Source organism: Macrobrachium rosenbergii, chromosome 19 (assembly GCF_040412425.1).
Source record: "Macrobrachium rosenbergii isolate ZJJX-2024 chromosome 19, ASM4041242v1, whole genome shotgun sequence".
NCBI classification, from domain to species: domain Eukaryota; kingdom Metazoa; phylum Arthropoda; class Malacostraca; order Decapoda; family Palaemonidae; genus Macrobrachium; species Macrobrachium rosenbergii.
Window position 1 is genome coordinate 24,329,157 of NC_089759.1, and position 20,000 is coordinate 24,349,156.

Genomic DNA, 20,000 nt, shown 5'->3' on the forward strand with positions numbered 1-20,000 from the left:
ACAGTAAATACTACTCCTGCTATGCAAGTTCAATATTAATTACATCAGATCTATTAATGAGAAACTAGCAAATGCGAGCAATAGCGAGCATCTGCTAGTCTAATGTTATTCTGTAGAAGAATATTTAACACATTCAATACAGTAAGGATGAATATAAAAAACAAAACTGAAAAAAAAGCAACTGAATGCCTTTCAAAGAAGCTGAAGGTCGAGTCCGCCAGGTTATCTGATGTAAGCTACCACCCAGCTGCTAAGTCTAGGAAACCTCTAGAGATAAGACCTGAATACTCGTCTTACTTTTATCCTTTTAATATTACTTTTCCTACTTTGCTTACTAAACGTTGTTTTATATAAAAACGTAGGTAAATTTAAGCATCGGGTTTTTAACTGGTAATAGTATTTGTTCGTTCTAACTCCGCTTTCTTTATGGTGTTGTTGAACTGTTATACCTCAAATCTGCTAATTCTCGGCCTACTCCGGGCTTTGACCTTGAATACGACGACTTCGAAGAAAGACCTCGAAAAATGAAGGACTATGGCTGAGAACACAATTACCGCCTACGTATTAAAAACAATTGTGCTTGGCTAAGGATCACTAAATCGCTTTAAAAGATTATGTCAATTTTCATCAAGCTGGACTTCAAAGCTCTTCCTCTTTCCAGTAATTTGAAAGCTCTTATTTTTAAAATTCAAAAAGAAAATAATATCCAGCAGAACATGTCTTATTTTTCCTCTTAGAATAAGTTTCATGTAGTGAGAATGCTGCTAAACACCACTGTAATTCTATCTACTTAATCTTTTAACATCCTTTATCAATGCTAATATACAATATAAAATACCCGAAAGAAATGTGCAAAAAGTTAAACTGACTCACTCTATATGTGATAGGCAAACAGGTTTTGCGACCGAAGTAAATTACCGTTATACTGAAGTTATATATTATATAAAGAAGAAATCACTCAAACTACGTTAGGTCACTCAGTTACACGAACACATGGGGAAATACTTGATTTCACACAGAACAAGAACGTGGCAGTGCCAAAGGTCACGTGCTGGGATCTATGAGGTCATTCACCCTGAGAATAATGTTGAAACAATTGTTAGGAGAGGGTGGAAAGTACGATGGAAGAAAGAGAATATGAACGGAGCTATAGTAAGAGGAATGAAAGGGGTTGCAGCTAGGGGCCGCAGGGACGTGTGAGGCGCACTGATGTCACGAACCCCGCCCCCCACCGGGCACAGCGCATAGAAGGATCACAAGAAATTCGTATAAATGGACACCCAGATTCTATATGAAAATGAAACTGAGTTAGTGTCATCTTGAGTAAAAGGTAAGTGAAGGTTCCCCACTGGAAAGGAAACACTACTCGAGGCAGTGGCATTTCAACTGCAGTCATGATCTATGATATGACCCACTTTTATGACCAAAACGCTAAAAATACTTTGACATTTTATACTGAAGGCATAAAGAAGTCTGCGATAGGAGGGGCATTTTTCTTAAGAATCGAACTATCTCATTACCTCTACTCATCACAAATACCGTCTTAACAGCTTCAAACAATCTAAAGCTTCCGTAAGAGAGGACTGTTGAAAAAAAAGCTAGATAAATGTTCAGGACAGGGGGCAATCATCAACAAATTGCCGTTTAATGACCAGTAAGAAAAGTAGGAAGACGATTGGAGGAAATGCACACAGTTCTTTCACAAGGTCTAAAGGCCAATAAATTATTTCCACCTGCGTTTTTAAAAATACAAGAACATTGTTCTCTCTGCCTCCTTTATTCTTTACGTTTCTCTCTCTCTCTTTCTACTTTTTCTACTGTCTACATTTCTCTCTCTCTCTTTTATCTAATTTCCCTAACTACACTACACAAGAAAAGGTCAAATATCATTCCATCAAAAATCAAGTTGCAATTTCGAGCGTCTTACAATAACTGACTATAAGAGTGAAAGTTATCAGTATCAACTCAATTTGCATTTTGTGTTGACCATATTATTGTATATAATTCTAATTTTGCGCTGAAAGTTAATAAACATCATGTAATTCCTTTTTGAGAACGAAGACGGGCCTAGCTAACTAAATATCCATTGGAAATACCCAATTCGAACAGGTCACCTGCATGGTTTGTCTTTATGAAATCACAAAATAAAAATTTTTTTTTCTCCATGTCTAAAGATTTGAGATTTAAAGCATTAAAACCCATTCAATACATACTAATGAAATAATTTTATCAGGTAAGCACGCATCATAACCATATCTGCAAGACGAACAGTGAATCATAATGGCATGTCTCTTTGGAAACAACCTTCCGTCAAGTGCATATATTATACTAAAACAAAATTAAATATAAAATCCATATAAATATTCTAAATAAAACACTAAGCAATGAGGCAGTCCTGTCACACAAACATGTACGCGAACGGAGGTACTGATAACATACAGCGTCTCTGATGTCACGATTACATTATGCATATGGACAAGGAAGAGTAAGTTATTTTTTTATTCTAGTAAAATCTTCAAATGATAAAAAGACTAAGACTTTCAATTTTAGGGTGAATATACTTAAAAGAACTGTGCATTTATTAGCTGCATTTTACACGAAAGGGAAGGACAATCCTACACATTAAACACAAAACTGGAGGGATTAAAAATGTGAGAAAAGGGTAACGCTATATACAAGGCGTGTACAGGAGCCAACACAAAACCATCCATCTTCCACGCAACACCTATGTAAAATATTCTACGGGAAGTGATTTGCGTGGAAATGGTTATTTCAACTCAAGTACGCAGTCAAACCACATCCATAATCCGAGTAGATTAAAGGAGATTTGTGCAAAAGGCATCCTTTACAACATTCATCAATTATGCAAATTTTAGGTTGCGTTTGGCCCATCGGTTAGGGTAGTTTATTTCGGGAATGGTGACTTACGATAAGAACTCCCTTTTTAGTGAAACTAACCGACAACAGACAGGAATTTCCCGTCTTTCTCTTCCCTATTTCTAAAATATGGCTCCTCCGCTAACGAATATTATTTTAATGTGGCAGGAATTATCATGAGTTAAAGGAAGGCCGATATGGAGAGAGAGAGAGAGAGAGAGAGAGAGAGAGAGAGAGAGAGAGAGAGAGAGAGAGAGAGAGAGAGAGAGAGAGAGAGAGAGAGAGACCTGAAAATATACGGCTTATGTTTGTAACATGTTACCGCTGGAATTTTTACTCAATAAATTATGAAACCTAGATTATTTTTTTCTTATCCAGAATAGGCTTTAATTAAGTTTTTAACAGTCTAAATAAAAATCAATGAATGCGTGAATGCTTCCTGTTTTCTTCTGGTCGTTTTGTGTAAAGCTGAATAAAAGAATAAAAGACACGTCCAATATGTCCACGTTAGCAGTGAGAATTACTGTTTCCTCGTTTGAAGAATTTCCTGGACTTTCCGCAAGTTCAGAAAAGTAAATGACAGTAGATATGATTTCCTACTGAAATGGAAAAAGAGAAACGAACACCACAGTAGTAAATTAAGTAAAGATTATCCGACTGCTCTCTTACTATTAACTTTGAAACTAAACATTCTTATGTTAAGTATCTCCATATTATGATCACCTTTTCTCCAGTTCCGTGCTTCGGAAAGAAAAGAATTCCATGCATTACTTCTTTTCCGCAATATTCATTTTCTTAAGCTTCTCTTCAGATGATAAAATAGAATACAGAATTTCGGCCGAAGGCCAAGCTCTGGGACCTATGACGTAATTCAGCTCTGAAGCGGAAGATGACAGCAAAAAGGTCTGAAAGATGTCATAGGAGGAAAACCTCGCAGTTGGAAGAGAGATTGTGAACGGAGGTACAGTAAAAGGAACGAAAAGGGTTGCAGCTAGGGGCCGAAGGGACGTTGCAAAGAACCTTAAGTATGCCTAGAGTACACCACATGAGGCGCACTGACAGCACTAGCCCCCTTACGGGGTCTTCAGATAATTAACAATTAATGGACAAAGAGGATGAAAATACAATTAACAATGATATTACAATCCTTTTAAGCAGTCAAATCTATATCAACACTAACAATCGCCGCAACCAGTAAACATCTCAAGTCTTAAATTTTGATACAAAAATCGTTTCAAAATGCTTCTCCTTGCGTAAATTATAGTACAGGTTACATCACGTATCACTGAAAACAGCGATTTTAATAAAAATTAAATTTACACACGAAGGTAGTTAAAGAATAAAAAAGAACAAAAAGTAGTATTGTTTGTAGATGGATAAATGCACTGGGTAGAGTTAAATGGATAAGCATAATTGTTTTTAAAATATTCTGTTAATGCAACGGGACAAGTTTTATTTCAAACAAGTTCTCCTCACTACAATGTTACTTACGAAGATGAAGCTGAAACTAATTGGGTTGAAATAATATCAAAGTCTTTGGTGAGATTCTGAAATATATTATATGTTTGGGTTAAAAAAAAATCTATTTGTAATCAATATACGAAAAAATATACAAATAATTCATTCACAACACGAGACTATAAAATTATAATAAAGAAAGACTGCCTCTGGAGAAAACAAAAAGACGAATAAATTAATGTAACATAAATAAGAACAGGAATATGAATATTCTTGCGCAAACTGAGGTTCTTTTCGCCTGCTCTATGAACAGCTTTCCTTTTAAGTTGAAATGTTATACTCAGAACATGTCGGCAGCCATGAAAATCAAGCCGATCCCATCTATCTAATGTCGGTATACAGCATAATCACGACCGACGGAAGTTGGCTGCAAATCATCGTTCAATCTGATCCATACCCGTCAATTCGGCGTTCTTAAAGATAGGCGAGTTACCCCTTGATATTTTCACGTACTAATTTGATACCGACGACCTTTAAGCTCTGATCATTTATCTAAAGGCTCACCCCCATCATCAGACTTTACCTTACCTTCATCAAAATGCCTCTTCTAATTGCCTAATTGGCTGTAGCAATTTCCATATTCAATGCGCACGGTAGCTTTGCTCTTTTCATTTTCCAGCGGGTCGGTTTCTTTTGAAGTTCCTCTCTAGGGGTTGCACACGGATTTTTGGAGCGTACAGGGTTGGGAAATATGCATTTTTTTTTTATATAATTTTCGCCCAGTGATAAGTGAAACCACCAACATAACAAACGATTTCAAAATACAAAGTGCTCTTTTACGGCGTGGCTTTTCAGTGATTTAACGTTTGTAATTTGTTATATGAGCAAACGATAAAAAAAAAAAAAAAAAAAAATTCATAAAGCAACATCCTGAGCAGCAAACATTTTAGTGGATATTAGAGATAATGAAGTCAGATTTTGGCGGACTAGAATTTTGGTCGGTAAAATATCAATAACATACAATTGGACAGATGGACATCTGACCCAGTTACACTAGCACTCCACTCGATATTTTTAAACAAAAATATTTAAAACAATTCATTCCGTGGGTTTTCATAATCAAGACAAGAATTTATTTTCTTTTGTTTGCCCAAGTGTGTGTGTGTGTGTGTGTGTGTGTGTGTGTGTGTGTGTGTGTGTGTGTGTGTGTGTGCGTGTGTAGGCGAGGGAGGGTTGATAGGCGATGCTAATAATAATAATAATAATGAACGACACAACTTACCGTAATGAACACAGGACGGGAGGAATCCTAGCCACTTATCTCCTTTACAAAACACTCTGTTGTTTGCTGTGTCTCCCAGTCTGTAGCCAAATTTACACTCGTACACAGCCTCCACGTATACATTATTAGGAGAAGATGGATTGGTTACACTATAATCAATAAAAGGAAAATAAATAATGTTACAAAAGTTACTAAGTACCTCAGCAAAACAAAACAAAATATAAAAGTAAGATTTTGTATTACAATGCTTTCATAGAATATGAAACCTATTAAAACAATGTCTGAACACTTTCAAGAAAACACTTTGAATATAAGGTAATAACGGGTTAAGATAATATAAAACAAACCCTTAGAAAAAAAATCACGATCCTGAAAGTCCTGTTGGAGTTTAATAAGGATTTTAGTAAAAGGAAACCAAAGAGGTTCTGTGGGGGGGGGGGGGTGAAGTAAAGTGGAAAACCAAGTAACAGTTGAAGATCTCAGTCTTCGTTGCAGTATTTCGCGTCATTAACTTAGAAAGCTCACAGTGTCATTACAGTTAATACAGATTTCCAAACAGTCAATAGATCTTTTCAGAGAGCACACCGACAACACATTCTGTCAAAAGTAACATAAACCATAACCTAGGTGAAACGTTCCATTCCTATGTAAACATCTAACTATCTTCGGCTGTTGATGGTTGCTGTACGATTTTTATACATTCTTTGGGTTTTTATTTCTTAACTCGGTTAAGTAAAATATGAGCTGTTCGCATTGCAAGATATTAACCTAACACCATCAACATCAAGGGAACCTATTATATCAATCTTTGGGGGAGAATGCAAGACAATAACTGTAAAAAATAGAAAAACTTGTTCAAGACTTACGTGTAATAAGCAGTTACATGTGCATTCTTGACTCTGGGTGGGGGAAGGTAAATGGAGTCAGTCTCCGAAATGATGCAACTAGTGTCCAAGGTGGCAAAGTCAATATCCTCTGTCTCTATAAACCTGAAAAGAAGAGGGGCATTTTGTTAAAGCAAATGCAGCTTGATTCATTAATGCTGACAATAGCTTTGACTTGCATTTTGATGCACAACATTCTCCTTCCTTCCTTCAAATGGCACAAAAAATAGAAAATCCAGCAAATATATGATTACAAAATCAAAATCAGTCTAGCACAATATTCATCAAATGAGGGTTTGAGCAGAGGTGGCTCATCTGTACATTTGTAATAAGAGTCTGTGCCTTACATTATTTTCTACAAGTTATTTAGTTTTGGAGCTGTATTTTTTGTTTTATTTCATCTAAATTGCTGTTGCTTAATGTCCTTACAAATGGATATAAGAGATTTCTAAACATATCATTGTTAAACGTCAAGTTAAAAATATGCCTGAAGAAGGGCACAAGAGCTCCTTAGATACTAATGAACCTTCAATGAACATTATTCTTTACGAGCTCTCTATCAAGTTTCATATTGTAATAAGTTCAAAACAGACAAGACGACTTAGACAGTTACCTGCTTTTCCCGTTCTCTGAAACTTCATCCGAAAACCTGTTAATGGGGTAACCGTCAGGAAGCCCTTCGGGCAAAGCTCCCTCTTCCTCTTTTTCGACCTTTGGTTCCGTTTCCTCTCCAGAAAATAATGGATACCCCTCTGGCAACTCATTGTAGGTGTCAATCCAGTCTACTTCTGCATTTTCAACGGCCGCTGGCGTTTCCTTTTTATCTTCCTTCTTCTTTTTTCTGTTCTTTTTCCTGTTTTTCTTCTTCCTTTCGCCAGATTCTTTCTCCCCTTCGGCCTTCTCTTTGCTAGCGAGTGTTTTCGATTCCTCCTGTATGGTATTCTTTAAAAGTTCTTCGCCAAAAGCAGAAGAGGGTGATTCTGGTACGAAGTCAACAATCGTTCTTTCGTCTTCGCGACCTTCAATGGTGTACTGCGGTTCAACTGCACTATAGGATGAATCTTGCGGGTAACCCGTCGAGACATATACAGTTTCGGTAGTATCAGCAGCAGTAGTGGTGGTCGTAGCAGGGCTTGGAGTAGTCGTTGTCGTTGTCGTTGTCGTCGTCGTGGTAGTAGTGGTAGAGGAGGAAACAGGTGATGGGTCAGACGCACCTTCAGGAAGTTCAACCTCGTTCGAGCTGATGGTTCTGTTCTTAGACTTACGTTTACGACCGTTCCTTACGCGGCCTTTCCGGCTCTCCGTCCCCTCACTCTGGTGCAGGCTTGGGAGGACTTCATTCCCAATTTGATTGTCTTCATTCTCTTCATCATTCTGCGCTTCCTTGCCGGAAGTGTCGCCATCCGACATGATATCGAGTGGGTCTTTTCTTCCCTTTTTCCCTCTCCTTTCTCTCTGACCTGATTCCAGAAGTAGAAAATACAAAAACAAGTAAATAATGCGTCGAAGTTTCTTCGACGCAATCGAGTTTTCTGCACGGCCGCTACAGCGTATAATCACGGCCACCGAAAATAGATCTATCTTTCGGTGGTCTCGGTATAATGCTGTATGAGCCGCGGCACACGAAACTTTAACCACGGTCAGGTGGTGGCCTGACCTATATCGTTGCCAGAAGCACGATTAAAGCTAACTTTAACCTTAAGTAAAATAAAAACCACTGAGGCTACAGGGCTGCAATTTGGTATGTTTAATGATGGAGGGTGGATGATCAACATACCAATTTGCAGTCCTCTATCCTCAGTAGTTGTTTAGACTTGAGGGCGGACAGAAAAAGTGCGGACAGAAAACAGTGTGGATAGAATAAAGTGCAGAGAGAAAAAGTGAGGACGGACAGACAAAGCCGGCACAATAGTTTTCTTTTACAGAAAACTAAAAATGGAATACCCGTCATACACAAGATAGGCACCATTACCAGTTTAACATAAAATGGTAAATTTTAAGTTTTCATTTCCTCAAGAGAATCATGCTACAAAATATGTATCATGCCGAGAGAAAGTGAGATTCAAGCAAAATTAAAATGTTCAATATTTCTAGTGATTACATACAATAATCATTAAAAAAAAAATGAAAGTAGCGGTTTCCTTACAATAATCAACAGACCACTTGTCTTCAAAACTGCAAAGAAATAACAAATGAGTCACTATGATCCTAACCATTTCTGTTTCTTCTGTTCTTGTTTCTATGTCCTTTCCTTCCACTCTTATCTTTCTTGTGTTTTCGTTCCTCAGTAGGGGTGACAGTTTGGTCTAAGTCAGAGGTCTGAGACGTAACCTTGGGCTCTGAGGCTCCTTTCCCTGGACTGACTTCATTTGCCGGATTGTCAACTTCAGCTACTGCTCCCCTATTCTGTAGAAAGAAAAAATTCTGAAAAATTTTTTTACAAGGGTGACAAGTGACAAGAGTTATAGAGTATGTAGCAAGTGAAGAAACATAATGGGAAGTTGCAGTTCTCAAGTATCAGAGAGAGAGAGAGAGAGAGAGAGAGAGAGAGAGAGAGAGAGAGAGAGAGAGAATATCATCTAATAATTGATTTCCCTCTGGTTGAGGTAAAGATTACCTACTTAGGTCTTCTCGTTTCTTTTTACTGTATGTGATGGCCTGCATTTTGAAGTATCACTGATAACTTTAATCTGCATGTTTTCCTCTTCTCTCTTTCTCTCTTCAAACCCAAAATGTGACCCACATCAGTTATCAAACAACCAGTCACAAAAGGGTGGGCAAAAAAGAACGACGGATTTTTAGGAAACGAACCTATTCGTTCATATCTGGTCTCGGAACTGAATACAGCTCTTTTGGGCAGTGAGCTAGGAGTGCTACCACTTACATTATGAGGCACAAGGAAGAGAGATATGACCGAAATATAATATAATCTTTCGGTAATACTCACACTTAATCATACTTTACTGTGTTTGCCGGGAAAACTAAACCATGATAACTAAGGCGTGCGAACAATAGTCTGTGGCTGTAAGATGAAGGGGAAATTAGAAAATAGTGCAACTACATCAGAAAACACCCAATACATGCTTTACAAATATAACTGATAAATGTTAGTCTAGTCATGATCGAAGCATAAAAACTACCATCTCTTAGAAGAAGGACGGCAAAACCAACATGAATGAATGAATATATAAAAATTGGGCGGTGTGGACCGGTCCTGGGGTCGGGGAAGCCATCCAGTTCCTAAGCAAACTTCCAAGAAATTTCAACTTTTAATGAATGTTACATTTGATGTATCCTGCAATGACAAATCATTTAATATTTTATGAAAAGTGAAACAGTGGTTGTTTTTTTTTTCTTATAAAGTCTAAGCTCACGAAAACTTACAAGAAAAGGAGGAGAGGAAAGTTATAAAGATTATACGCTAGTAACGGATACGAAGAGCGGATAAGAGAAGCCGTAACCTTTCTGGCTATTTTTTCTGCTGACAATCTCTTGGTATTTTCAGAGACAAACTCATTTCTAAATCAACTCGTAACTCGAAATTGCAGGTTCCTCGGTGTCGATCGCTGTTGCACAACAACACTTCAATTTCAAATGAATTTATTCATTTGTCGACAATAAATCAAAGGTAGTAATGTAAAAAATTTACTGATAAAGTATTTGTAAAGTTGCGAGGGAAAATGGAAACTAAAGTCTGTTGTTTTAAAGACCATTATCTGTTGTCGAGAAGAAAATAATCTCCATAACATGATTGGTGGGAGGTAACAACCAAAGCAAATACTGAAGAGTGGGATGCTTATATAGGCAGCACATTTATCAAGGCACGCGTTAGGTTACGAACTTGGGTCTCCATCCTTTGAAAAGAAAAACAAACCAGAGAGAGAGAGAGAGAGAGAGAGAGAGAGAGAGAGAGAGAGAGAGAGAGAGAGAGAGAGAGAGAGAGAGAGAGTAATAATAATAATAATAACCCTTTATTTCCAATTGTACATTGGGTATTCTACATAAGTAGCCATATCAGTATAAAACAATTTGAATTTAAATCTTACATAAAACTTGGTATAGGTTAAGAATATCAAAATCAGTAATATAAATACCATAGGAAACTATTTGAAACTATGTACAAAAGTAGACAATCATAGGTAAAATGAGCTTCAAATAGAAATCTAATAGTCATAAATTATCAATAAATAAGTATATAAAAATACTAAAATTTTCAATAAATAAGTCTTAACAATATATGTACAGACTCAGAACCCATTTTGAATTAGGATACCTGAATTTAAAAACTACAATGTAGTATCAGTTAGTAAAAGATATAAAAATAAGCCTGATTAAAATCTAAGAACAAGGTACTAATAATTAAAAGAACAATTAAGACTCTGTTAAAAGTAAAATTCTTAGTTTTGACTTGAAAATAGGCACAGAGCCAGCTTCTTTTATTTCACGTGGCTGTTCATTGTACAACACTGGACCTCGGATTCTGATTTGCCGTGAGCCAATACTAGTTTTATGTCTTGCAACATACAAATCATCCCTTTGGCGTGTAGTGACATTACTGAATAAAGATACTGGTGGGAAACTGTATAACCAATCTGGAATTTTATTATTCAAAGCTTTATATACCATAGTGCACATGTCAAGAGTATACTGGTCTCTTATTTTCAACCATTCCAATTCCTTTAAATGTGGAGTTACATGTTCAAACTTTCTAACGTTGCCAACAGCCACTCTTGCTGCAAAGTTCTGCAGCTTTTGTACTCTTTGTAACTGTGATTTGTTAGTACAACCGCAAACTTTTAAGCAATATTTTATAAAACTTAAAGCTAGTGACTGGACGACTATATTGCGAGTACTTGACTCAAGATGATCTTTTACTCTATTTAAGTATATAAGAGTACCCATTACCTTTTTATACATTTCATCTATGTGACAGTCAAAGTTCATGTACCGATCGAAATGAACACCTAAATTTTTCACAGTCGTCATTGGCTTAATTATATTTCCATTAAAATTTATCTGTACCTCATCTCCAATATCTGACACATATTGCCTGGATCCAATAATGATAAACTGTGTCTTTTTCTCATTTAAAAGTAAGCCATTTCTCAAAAAGTAGTCTTTAGCTCTGTTTAGAATGTCTTCTGCCTTACAAATCATGTCGGCTATATCCTTACTGTCACCTTCTATTAGTATTTGCGTGTCATCAGCATATTGAACTATAAAACAGCCAGGTATTGATCTCGCAAGATCATTAACATATACCATGAAAAGTATAGGGCCGAGAATTGATCCCTGAGGTACTCGAATTGAATATTTTTCTTCGATGATACAGTACCATTTAGCCTGACGGACTGAAACCTATTCTCAAGGTAGTTCTTAAACCAGCTCTGATCAATATTCGCCAACGTACATTTCTCCAATAATATGGCATGATTCACGCTATCAAAAGCCTTAGATAAATCTAGTAATAAAAGTAAGGAAACTTTTTGTTGTCTATATTTTCATAAATCTTGTCAGATAATTTTTAAAGGGCTGTTTCAGTAGACAATTTTGGTCGGAATCCATGTTGGCTTAAAGAGATTAGTTTATTTTCCTCTAAAAATTCAGTTAACTGATTTGCAATAATTTTTCAAGTACTTTCGATAGAATAGGTAGCAAGGAAATGGGACGGTAATTAGAGATATCGTCGGCATCCCCCCTTTTGAAAAGCGGAATGACATGGGGAATTTTCCATATGTCTGGATATGAATAAGTAACAATTGATGTATTGATAATTATCAAAGGCCAAGAGCTGGGACCTATGAGGTCATTCAGCGCTGAAGTGAAAATTTATAGTAGAAAGATTCCAAAGGTGTGAAATGAGGAAAACCTCGCAGTGCACAATGAGACAGTTGTTAAGAGAGGGTGGAAAGTGGATGGAAGAAAGGGAATATGAACGGAGGTACAGTAAAAGGAATGAAAGGGATTGCAGCTGGGGGCCGAAGGGACACTGCAAAGAACATTAAGTAATGCCTACAGTGCACGGCTTGAGGTGCACTGACGGCACTAACCCCCTACGAGAGAGAGAGAGAGAGAGAGAGAGAGAGAGAGAGAGAGAGAGAGAGAGAGAGAGAGAGAGAGAGAGTGTCTTTCATCCAGTCGTAATCAAATTTAATACATGTGTACCAGGGAGCGCTATGCAATGCTCATTTCACAATTCTATTTTGAGTCCGTTTTAAAAAGGCAGAGAATGCAATCTTTTAGTAACATTTCGGCTAGCAGTACCTGACGTTCAAACGATTCTTGCGTAGATAACTTTCTCTGATATTGTTGAAATCTCCAACGGATATGGTGGCATCTGTTAAGAGCAAGTTGTGTAATTCCAAGATTAAGAAACAGTTCGTTTACCTTCGTCATCATTTTTCCTAATGTCTTCGACAAATATATACAATATATAATGTACTTTCTTTAGTGGAATGACACTTGATCTTGAAGTAACAGCCTGTGAGAGCATCCTCTATGGTGAACCAATTCGTCAAACAACAAAGTAAAAAAGGATGATCCACATAAACACGTCTGTTCTCGTAAATTTCAAAACCGGACTTATTATAATCCACTTTAGGGTGAACTTCGGCACATGGGCTAACGACATTTTCTGTATTCCTATAATTTTCAGTTAGTATCCGTAAAATGTTACGAATACTATTTTGTTATTACGAGGGCCACACAATTTATTTTATTTTTTCTGTTATATGCTTCGAGTTTTATATCTGTAAGTGACAACAATGTGTTACGGTCAATTTACGATGGTTCTTTTCAGCCGTGTTCTAATTTCTGCTCCCCTGTCTAGCTTGAAAAAAAAAAAAAAAAAAAAAAAAAAAAACACGTAAATTCACTTTTTTCATGTACTGGCTTTTGCCATGCTGAGTCCACGTTCTTAGTCGAGTTTGCTAGCATGTTTCCTTCGTATAGACAGAAGATCTTGTGAAATCTATTATCTACTGACTTTACTACAATGGTCTTCTAGGTAAAGTATGCATTTAGCACAAACTCCTACGCAGCTGTCCAAGCCCGCAGGCATACTTAAGTAGATCCTTACCATTTTCGAGATCACTCAGTCGGAAAACAATATTGTTTTTTTTGCTAGATATTATTAGTAGCCATCTAAACTACAATTCAACGTTAAAAAAGATATAAATTATAGCTTCTACATATAATTCAAGTATATTTTACCACAGATCAAGATATATATATGTATATATTATATATATATATATATATATATATATATATATATATATATATATATATATATATATATATATATATATATATATATATATATATATATATAATATATACATATATATATATAGATATAATTTGAGAGTCTGATTTGGGTAACTTGAGTATTTTGATTACTCGTCTGACATTCTTAATGTGATAGGACAATCTCCACGGACTATCTTTATCATATCCTTCTACAATGTTTAATAAGAGCCAAACAGACTTAGAGATTTATATGTTGCCGATTTTCTTGCGCAATTAGCCTAGTTGTCGTAGCAACTAAAGTCGACTATGTTGTCTCTGGGAGTTACCTTACTTTTTTTTCACAGGGTTTGATTCATCCTCAATTCACTTGTGTTAATTGTGTGATTTTAAAGAATTTCCTATTTGCATTTTAGTCACTGGCACCATTTAATAGACATATAAAGGCCTTGCAATAGATTTTCCTTCACAAGAATTCAGCTCAGTTTTATTTGGAGTGATACTTCCCACGACTGGCATCTCGCCAAAGGTGGCGACCTGAACATCATATTCTCGATTACACTTCTGACACTTGTGTCAAAGTGGTAAGGAACATTACCTAAGCCCCACCTTTGGTAAAAGTTTCGAAAACTCACCTCATAAGTCTTTTGCGTAATCCTGCTATTAAGTAGGTAAACAATTAAAACAAAAAACATAACCTTGTCGCAGGTACTCACACTTGAAATGCTAGACTGCGACATTTCGTTAACTGTCTTAATGAGATGATAAAAACATGCGGTGGTAATTCAAAAACATTAAAAATTATCTGAGTTTGCTCGTTTTGAAGACAATACTTATAATCGTAAGCCCTTAATATTTTCGTTCCAGTTTTCAAAAAGAACAGTAAATACTGACATAATGGAGAAAAACAAACATTACAGAACCAATAAGACAACATACATCATTCGCATTTCATAAACAGCATACATTAAAAAATATTTAGTTTGTCCTCGCAATCTGGGAAACACAATTCTGGGAAAACGCTAAAACCATATTAACAGGCCCCATAAATGCCCATAACAAACATTTACAATTACAAACATAGTATAATTAAAAAAATAATATATCACAAAGTAATCAATTGCCAAATGATAAGGTGATAAAGCAATATCAACGTTACTGGGGCAATTCATAGAAGGTGTTACACTGAGTTGTTTGCAATATATGCATCATGAAACCAATGCATTCTACCCCAACCTCACTACCCTGAACACATCGACAACTGACGTATATATACCTAACCTAATGTAAACGAAACTAACCTGACTTATGAGTATAGCCTGAAAGATTATCTGTATTCCCTACGATACTTCAGTAAGAAAAGATCAGGCACAATACTAATGTAAATTAACATCTTAGTATGAGAGGCCAGTGTTCCTAAACTAAACTAACCAAACTTCAGAAGTTATACCTTGGACAGGCTATCTCCGTTCTCCTGGACCACACCAGTGATATTTGAAATTGTGATCACGATGTCTTAGATTAGGTCAGGCACAATTTCAAAAAATCACTGGTGTGATCCAGGAGAACGGAGATAGCCCGCCCAAGGCATAACTTCTTAAGTTGGTCAGCTTAGTTTAGGTTAGGAACGCTGGCCTCTCATATTGAGATGTTAATTTATATTAGTATTGTACATTACCTTTTCTTACTGAAGTATTGTAGGGAATAAAGATAATCACCCATAAGTCAGGTTAGTTTCGTTTACATTAGGTTAGGTGTATATATATCAGTTGCTGCTGTGTCCAGGGTTGGGGTAGAATGCATTGGTTTCATGATGCATATGTTTTGTAAGGCTTAAAATAAAAAAAAATAAAATAAAACCAAAGCAAGTATGAAGATCAATATGAATTACAACTAAAAATTAAAGCAACGTACCTGTTCCTGTGTCTTCTTTCTCCTCTCTCTTCTGCCTTTCTTGTCCCTTTTCCTTTCGCCTCGCCTTCCCTTCCTCCCTCTTTTTTTCCCTCTCCTGTCTTTCCGACGTCTCCTTCTCTCTCTCTTCTTCTTCAATTGTTCGTCTTCCTCTGCCTCCTCCTTCTCCTCGGCATCTTTTTCCACTTCCTTCTCTGTAGTTCTTTCTACTTCCTCTGTCACGGAATCGACGCTACTCTCCCAGCTGGTCTTCTTGATCACGCCCTTGGTTTTTCCCTCCTTGAGGTTGTCCTTGATTGTGGAGGAAGACTCGACAATGTTATAAAGGCTGGTGGTATGCTGGTCTTGTTGTTCCTGTTCCCCTGCGGAGGGGTCCTCTCCGCCCTCTGACTCACCCCTGAATTAGGAAGGAAGAGAGGAAATGAACGGCAGAGATGAGCAAGAGGGGAACATTTCATGGCAATTTAAGATTATAATCCTCACCTTCGGAGGTTTATCATCAGCCATAACAAAAAGAAAGTTACAAAGAAAATAATGATGGAAAACTAAAATATATACCGCACATAAATAAAAAACGAAACGGTATTTCCTATCATGACTTCAACAGATGCTGACAACATAATCTGCAGTTTCGTGGATATATAGCTTTTAAAATTTGAAGAGGAGGTCAAGAGAAAATATTTAGAATAAAAGAATATCAATAAAAACTAACAGCATACAGCTGTCATTTTTATCATAATTTCCATTGAATAAATCACTCATTTACACTGATTAGAAGTAAACAGTAGTATGCATCCCTTCAGAAACCACAGAGAATAATTAAAGTCAAGGCGAGAATTCAGCAGGGCATATAATCATCAACTAATCAGTTTTCAAGCTCTACCTGTCTACTCAACCCACCCTTGAACTGTGAACAAGAAAATAATATAAAATCTAAAATAGCAGTATAAACATTAGTTTATAAACATCAACTTTTGCAACAAGGACACTATGCAAGCTTTGTGCTTGTAGAATTTTCATGACTGGTCGTAAAGTCAATCCTACTCGTCCGCAAGCAATATCTAATACAGAAAAGTTCATGCCCTAAGTTGAAAGGTCAACGCATTTTTAATAACAGAAACAGATAGCTATAAAATGTTAGTGCAATAACTATTTTTTATAATCCCTTAACAGGATCTGGCTCTCTTCTGCGCTGTGTTTTTTCTTCAAGGGGGTAACCTCAGCAAGGATGTTTGAAGGCTAAAAATGTTCAAAATGTGTTGTTATTGCTCATATTATTCTTATATTCGAAGACTCTGACCTTGAATAATTTCGATGATTAAACATCGAAACTTGAAACACAATGTGACCACACTGGAAAAAACCAATGACCTCACTGTAACGCCTCCTTCACAGGGATAAAATAACACTCAGATTACCAAAACCCGCTGCGTAATAATCTTTTACCTGTTTTCTTTAATATACAAACACTTGAGTTCCCGTGCACTTGTCCAGTTTATTTTTTGTATTAGTACATGCCTTGCGAGCTTTCATTATCTTCGTTCTCTACTGGAGATGCAACATGTTTAGCTGATAACACTGTAGTTATCAGAATTGCTTCAACAAATCTAAAATGTATTCTAGTGTATTATTTATAGATATTTACCTTTTTGTCCTTAATATTCTTAATTTGGTTATAACTGCTGCTACTGTCGTTATTCACGTCAAGGGCTCGAATCACTTTATGGTAAGCAACAGTTAAGGGTATGTGATTTCCTAGCAAACCGTTCCAGATTTGCAGATACTGAAACCTTATTTCAAAATACCCGGCAAAATCGCATTTTATCTACTACCTTCCAAATCCTCGGGTAACCAGAATGGTCCTTAAATTTAATGAAAATAACAATCATTTTGCTTTCTAATAATCTCGTGAGTATTAGAATAAAGAAGAAAATGCGCAATATTAGTTCCAATCTGTTCTGCTCCTGCTATAAAAATCATTTTAAAAGCCACAATGACTTCTGAGTATCAGAAGTAATTAATTTAATTCTCCCACTTGGATTTTCAAACATTGTAAATAACATATAATCATACGAAAAAGGCCAGGTTTAGGTATTTTTTCCAACTGAGTTGCTACTTTTAACCCTGAAAATATTCAAAATATTGTAATGATTGGACAATGGCTTTACCTAAGTGCACTAAAAGTTTGATGGAGGTATACTGGAGAAAATGGTAAAGCAATTAATTTTGCAGTTGTTGCTGTATCAACGTACTTATTTTCGCCTGTGAGAGAGAGAGAGAGAGAGAGAGAGAGAGAGAGAGAGAGAGAGAGAGAGAGAGAGAGAGAGAGAGAGAGAAAGTGGCGGTCTAGAACTTTAGTTTCCACTTGACGACCTTATCATATTGTAAATTTCAATGCTTGATCTTTCATATCGTCCAAACTATTCACGACCAATTTCCAATGAGGAATAACAAAAACTACAGTGTTGGGAAGGTCCAAAAGAGAGATGGAACTGATAACTGTATAGCCAATAAATCATCATTTAATTGACGAAACACAAACACTATCCTTGAACAGCACCCACAAGTGATATGTGAATTCATTAGAAATTATAAAGACCTACCGGCTGATTTATGACGGACAGATGAGGTGTGTTTAGGCCTACTATTTAGAACAGAAATGGTGATCTAATTTAATTCAGGCATCTGAGACAGCGATAATAATAAAACTATATGACAGAGCGGAATCTGAATGGGCTACAATCGATACAGCAGGAGATAATATAAATAGTAAAAGTCTGACATTTCGTCTTTGCTAAATACAAAGTCTTACACAGCCCGTAGGAATATCCTGCTTTTATCATGGTCCTCAGGTAATACTGGAGACCGTTTTTTCGGTCGAAGGCCGCAGAAAGGGCGACTTAATGACCGTAATCACCCGGTAAGTATAAGCAATAGCAGTTGCTTTCGAATACTGCACAGATAGTTTACGCAACTGCTCCCTTAACAAGATGGGAAAAAGGGGGTGGGGCGCCAGAAAATAGCACTAACAGAAAAGGCTTCAGGTAATTCAGGTCACGGCATATGGAAATGAAACAAAAAGATAATGAAAATTTTTGAAAAGGAAGTATCTCGACCTGACGATAAGAAAACCGCAGAAGGAAAGATATTTTTATAACTGTAGTGTGATGTCATGATGAGCAGGCATTCTTATGGCTTAAGAGTAATTTGTTCCATCACACCAGCAACAAAAATGGTGCAACTTGGCATCAGTATCGTTTTAATGGACCCAACTGTGCACATTCAGTAAATTATGAAGCAAAGAAACCACGGGCTGAAGTATGATAGTGGGAGAAAGAAATCGAGAGGAAATGGCATAGGAAAAAGATACTCGCGATAGCAGGAAGTAGAATTCTAATTCAAATACCATCAGAGACAGATTATTTGACATAAAAATGAATACCAGTTGACGTAGTAGTGCAGCATTGAGCATAAGCCTACCTTAGAAACGGAAAACAGAATAAATACCGAAGTAGGAGAATTGAAATGGATCGTAATGAGCGTCACTACAAAGTCGATTACATGTACACAAAAAGAACATAAAAGAGGGCAGAGCTCATGTTAAGAGAAAGGAAAAACCAATCTACACAAGAAATGTTTCCCCTGCGTGTTTGCGGACTGTGCATGTGTCATGCGATTTCAAAAATAAATATTTAAAGATCTACAAAGCTTTTACAACTAAGTAGAATTTACAAAAGTTTTTACAACTGAAAGACAAGGGCAGAGTAAGCTACTTCTTTGCATACTAAGTAAATCAGACAACTGCATGGAGAAAAACTTACATAAAAAGGGAACACTAAAAACTAAACGGCTAATTATAACACTAACTTGAAGACACTCTTCATCATTCACGCAAAAGATTGAAGGGGGATTTTCTTATGAACCATTTTTTAAAATTATTTTTCACCATATAAAATGCTCCCATGTTCCGAGAATGAAACACACAAGAGAATTATCCAACATTCAAAATAAATTAAAAAATACAATCGCAATTGACAGAATAATTAAACTAATATTTTAAACTTTCAAGTCCCAACATAAATTAATGACGAAGACGCAACATTCTTTATGCTTTATTACAGTGGTAAACGGGCCATAAATAACATACTGAACATTCTCTTGTACCATGGAAATGCGTTACCAAGTAAGTGGAAAATAATAACATAGGACGAATAAGACACTACCAAACATCTCATGTTACTGCCATAAAATGTCAAAAAAGTCAGAGAGTTCCCCCGAGATCAAAGTTTGGTTAATTACAGAAAAAGAGCGCAACCAGTGTTGAGCATAATTCAACTTTG

General features: G+C 36.4%; 1 protein-coding gene across 1 annotated transcript in view; it reads right to left on the reverse strand.

Annotated features, from left to right (window-relative positions):
- The window catches only part of LOC136848742 (uncharacterized), a 557,848-nt gene that overhangs the window by 104,948 nt on the left and 432,900 nt on the right, over positions 1-20,000 (reverse strand). The window contains exons 5-9 of the mRNA XM_067121294.1: positions 15,664-16,057; positions 8,715-8,907; positions 7,115-7,961; positions 6,484-6,606; positions 5,618-5,766 (exon numbers count right to left, since the gene is read on the reverse strand). Coding sequence (XP_066977395.1) covers positions 5,618-5,766; positions 6,484-6,606; positions 7,115-7,961; positions 8,715-8,907; positions 15,664-16,057 — 1,706 coding nt within the window. The remainder of the gene's footprint in view (positions 1-5,617; positions 5,767-6,483; positions 6,607-7,114; positions 7,962-8,714; positions 8,908-15,663; positions 16,058-20,000) is intronic.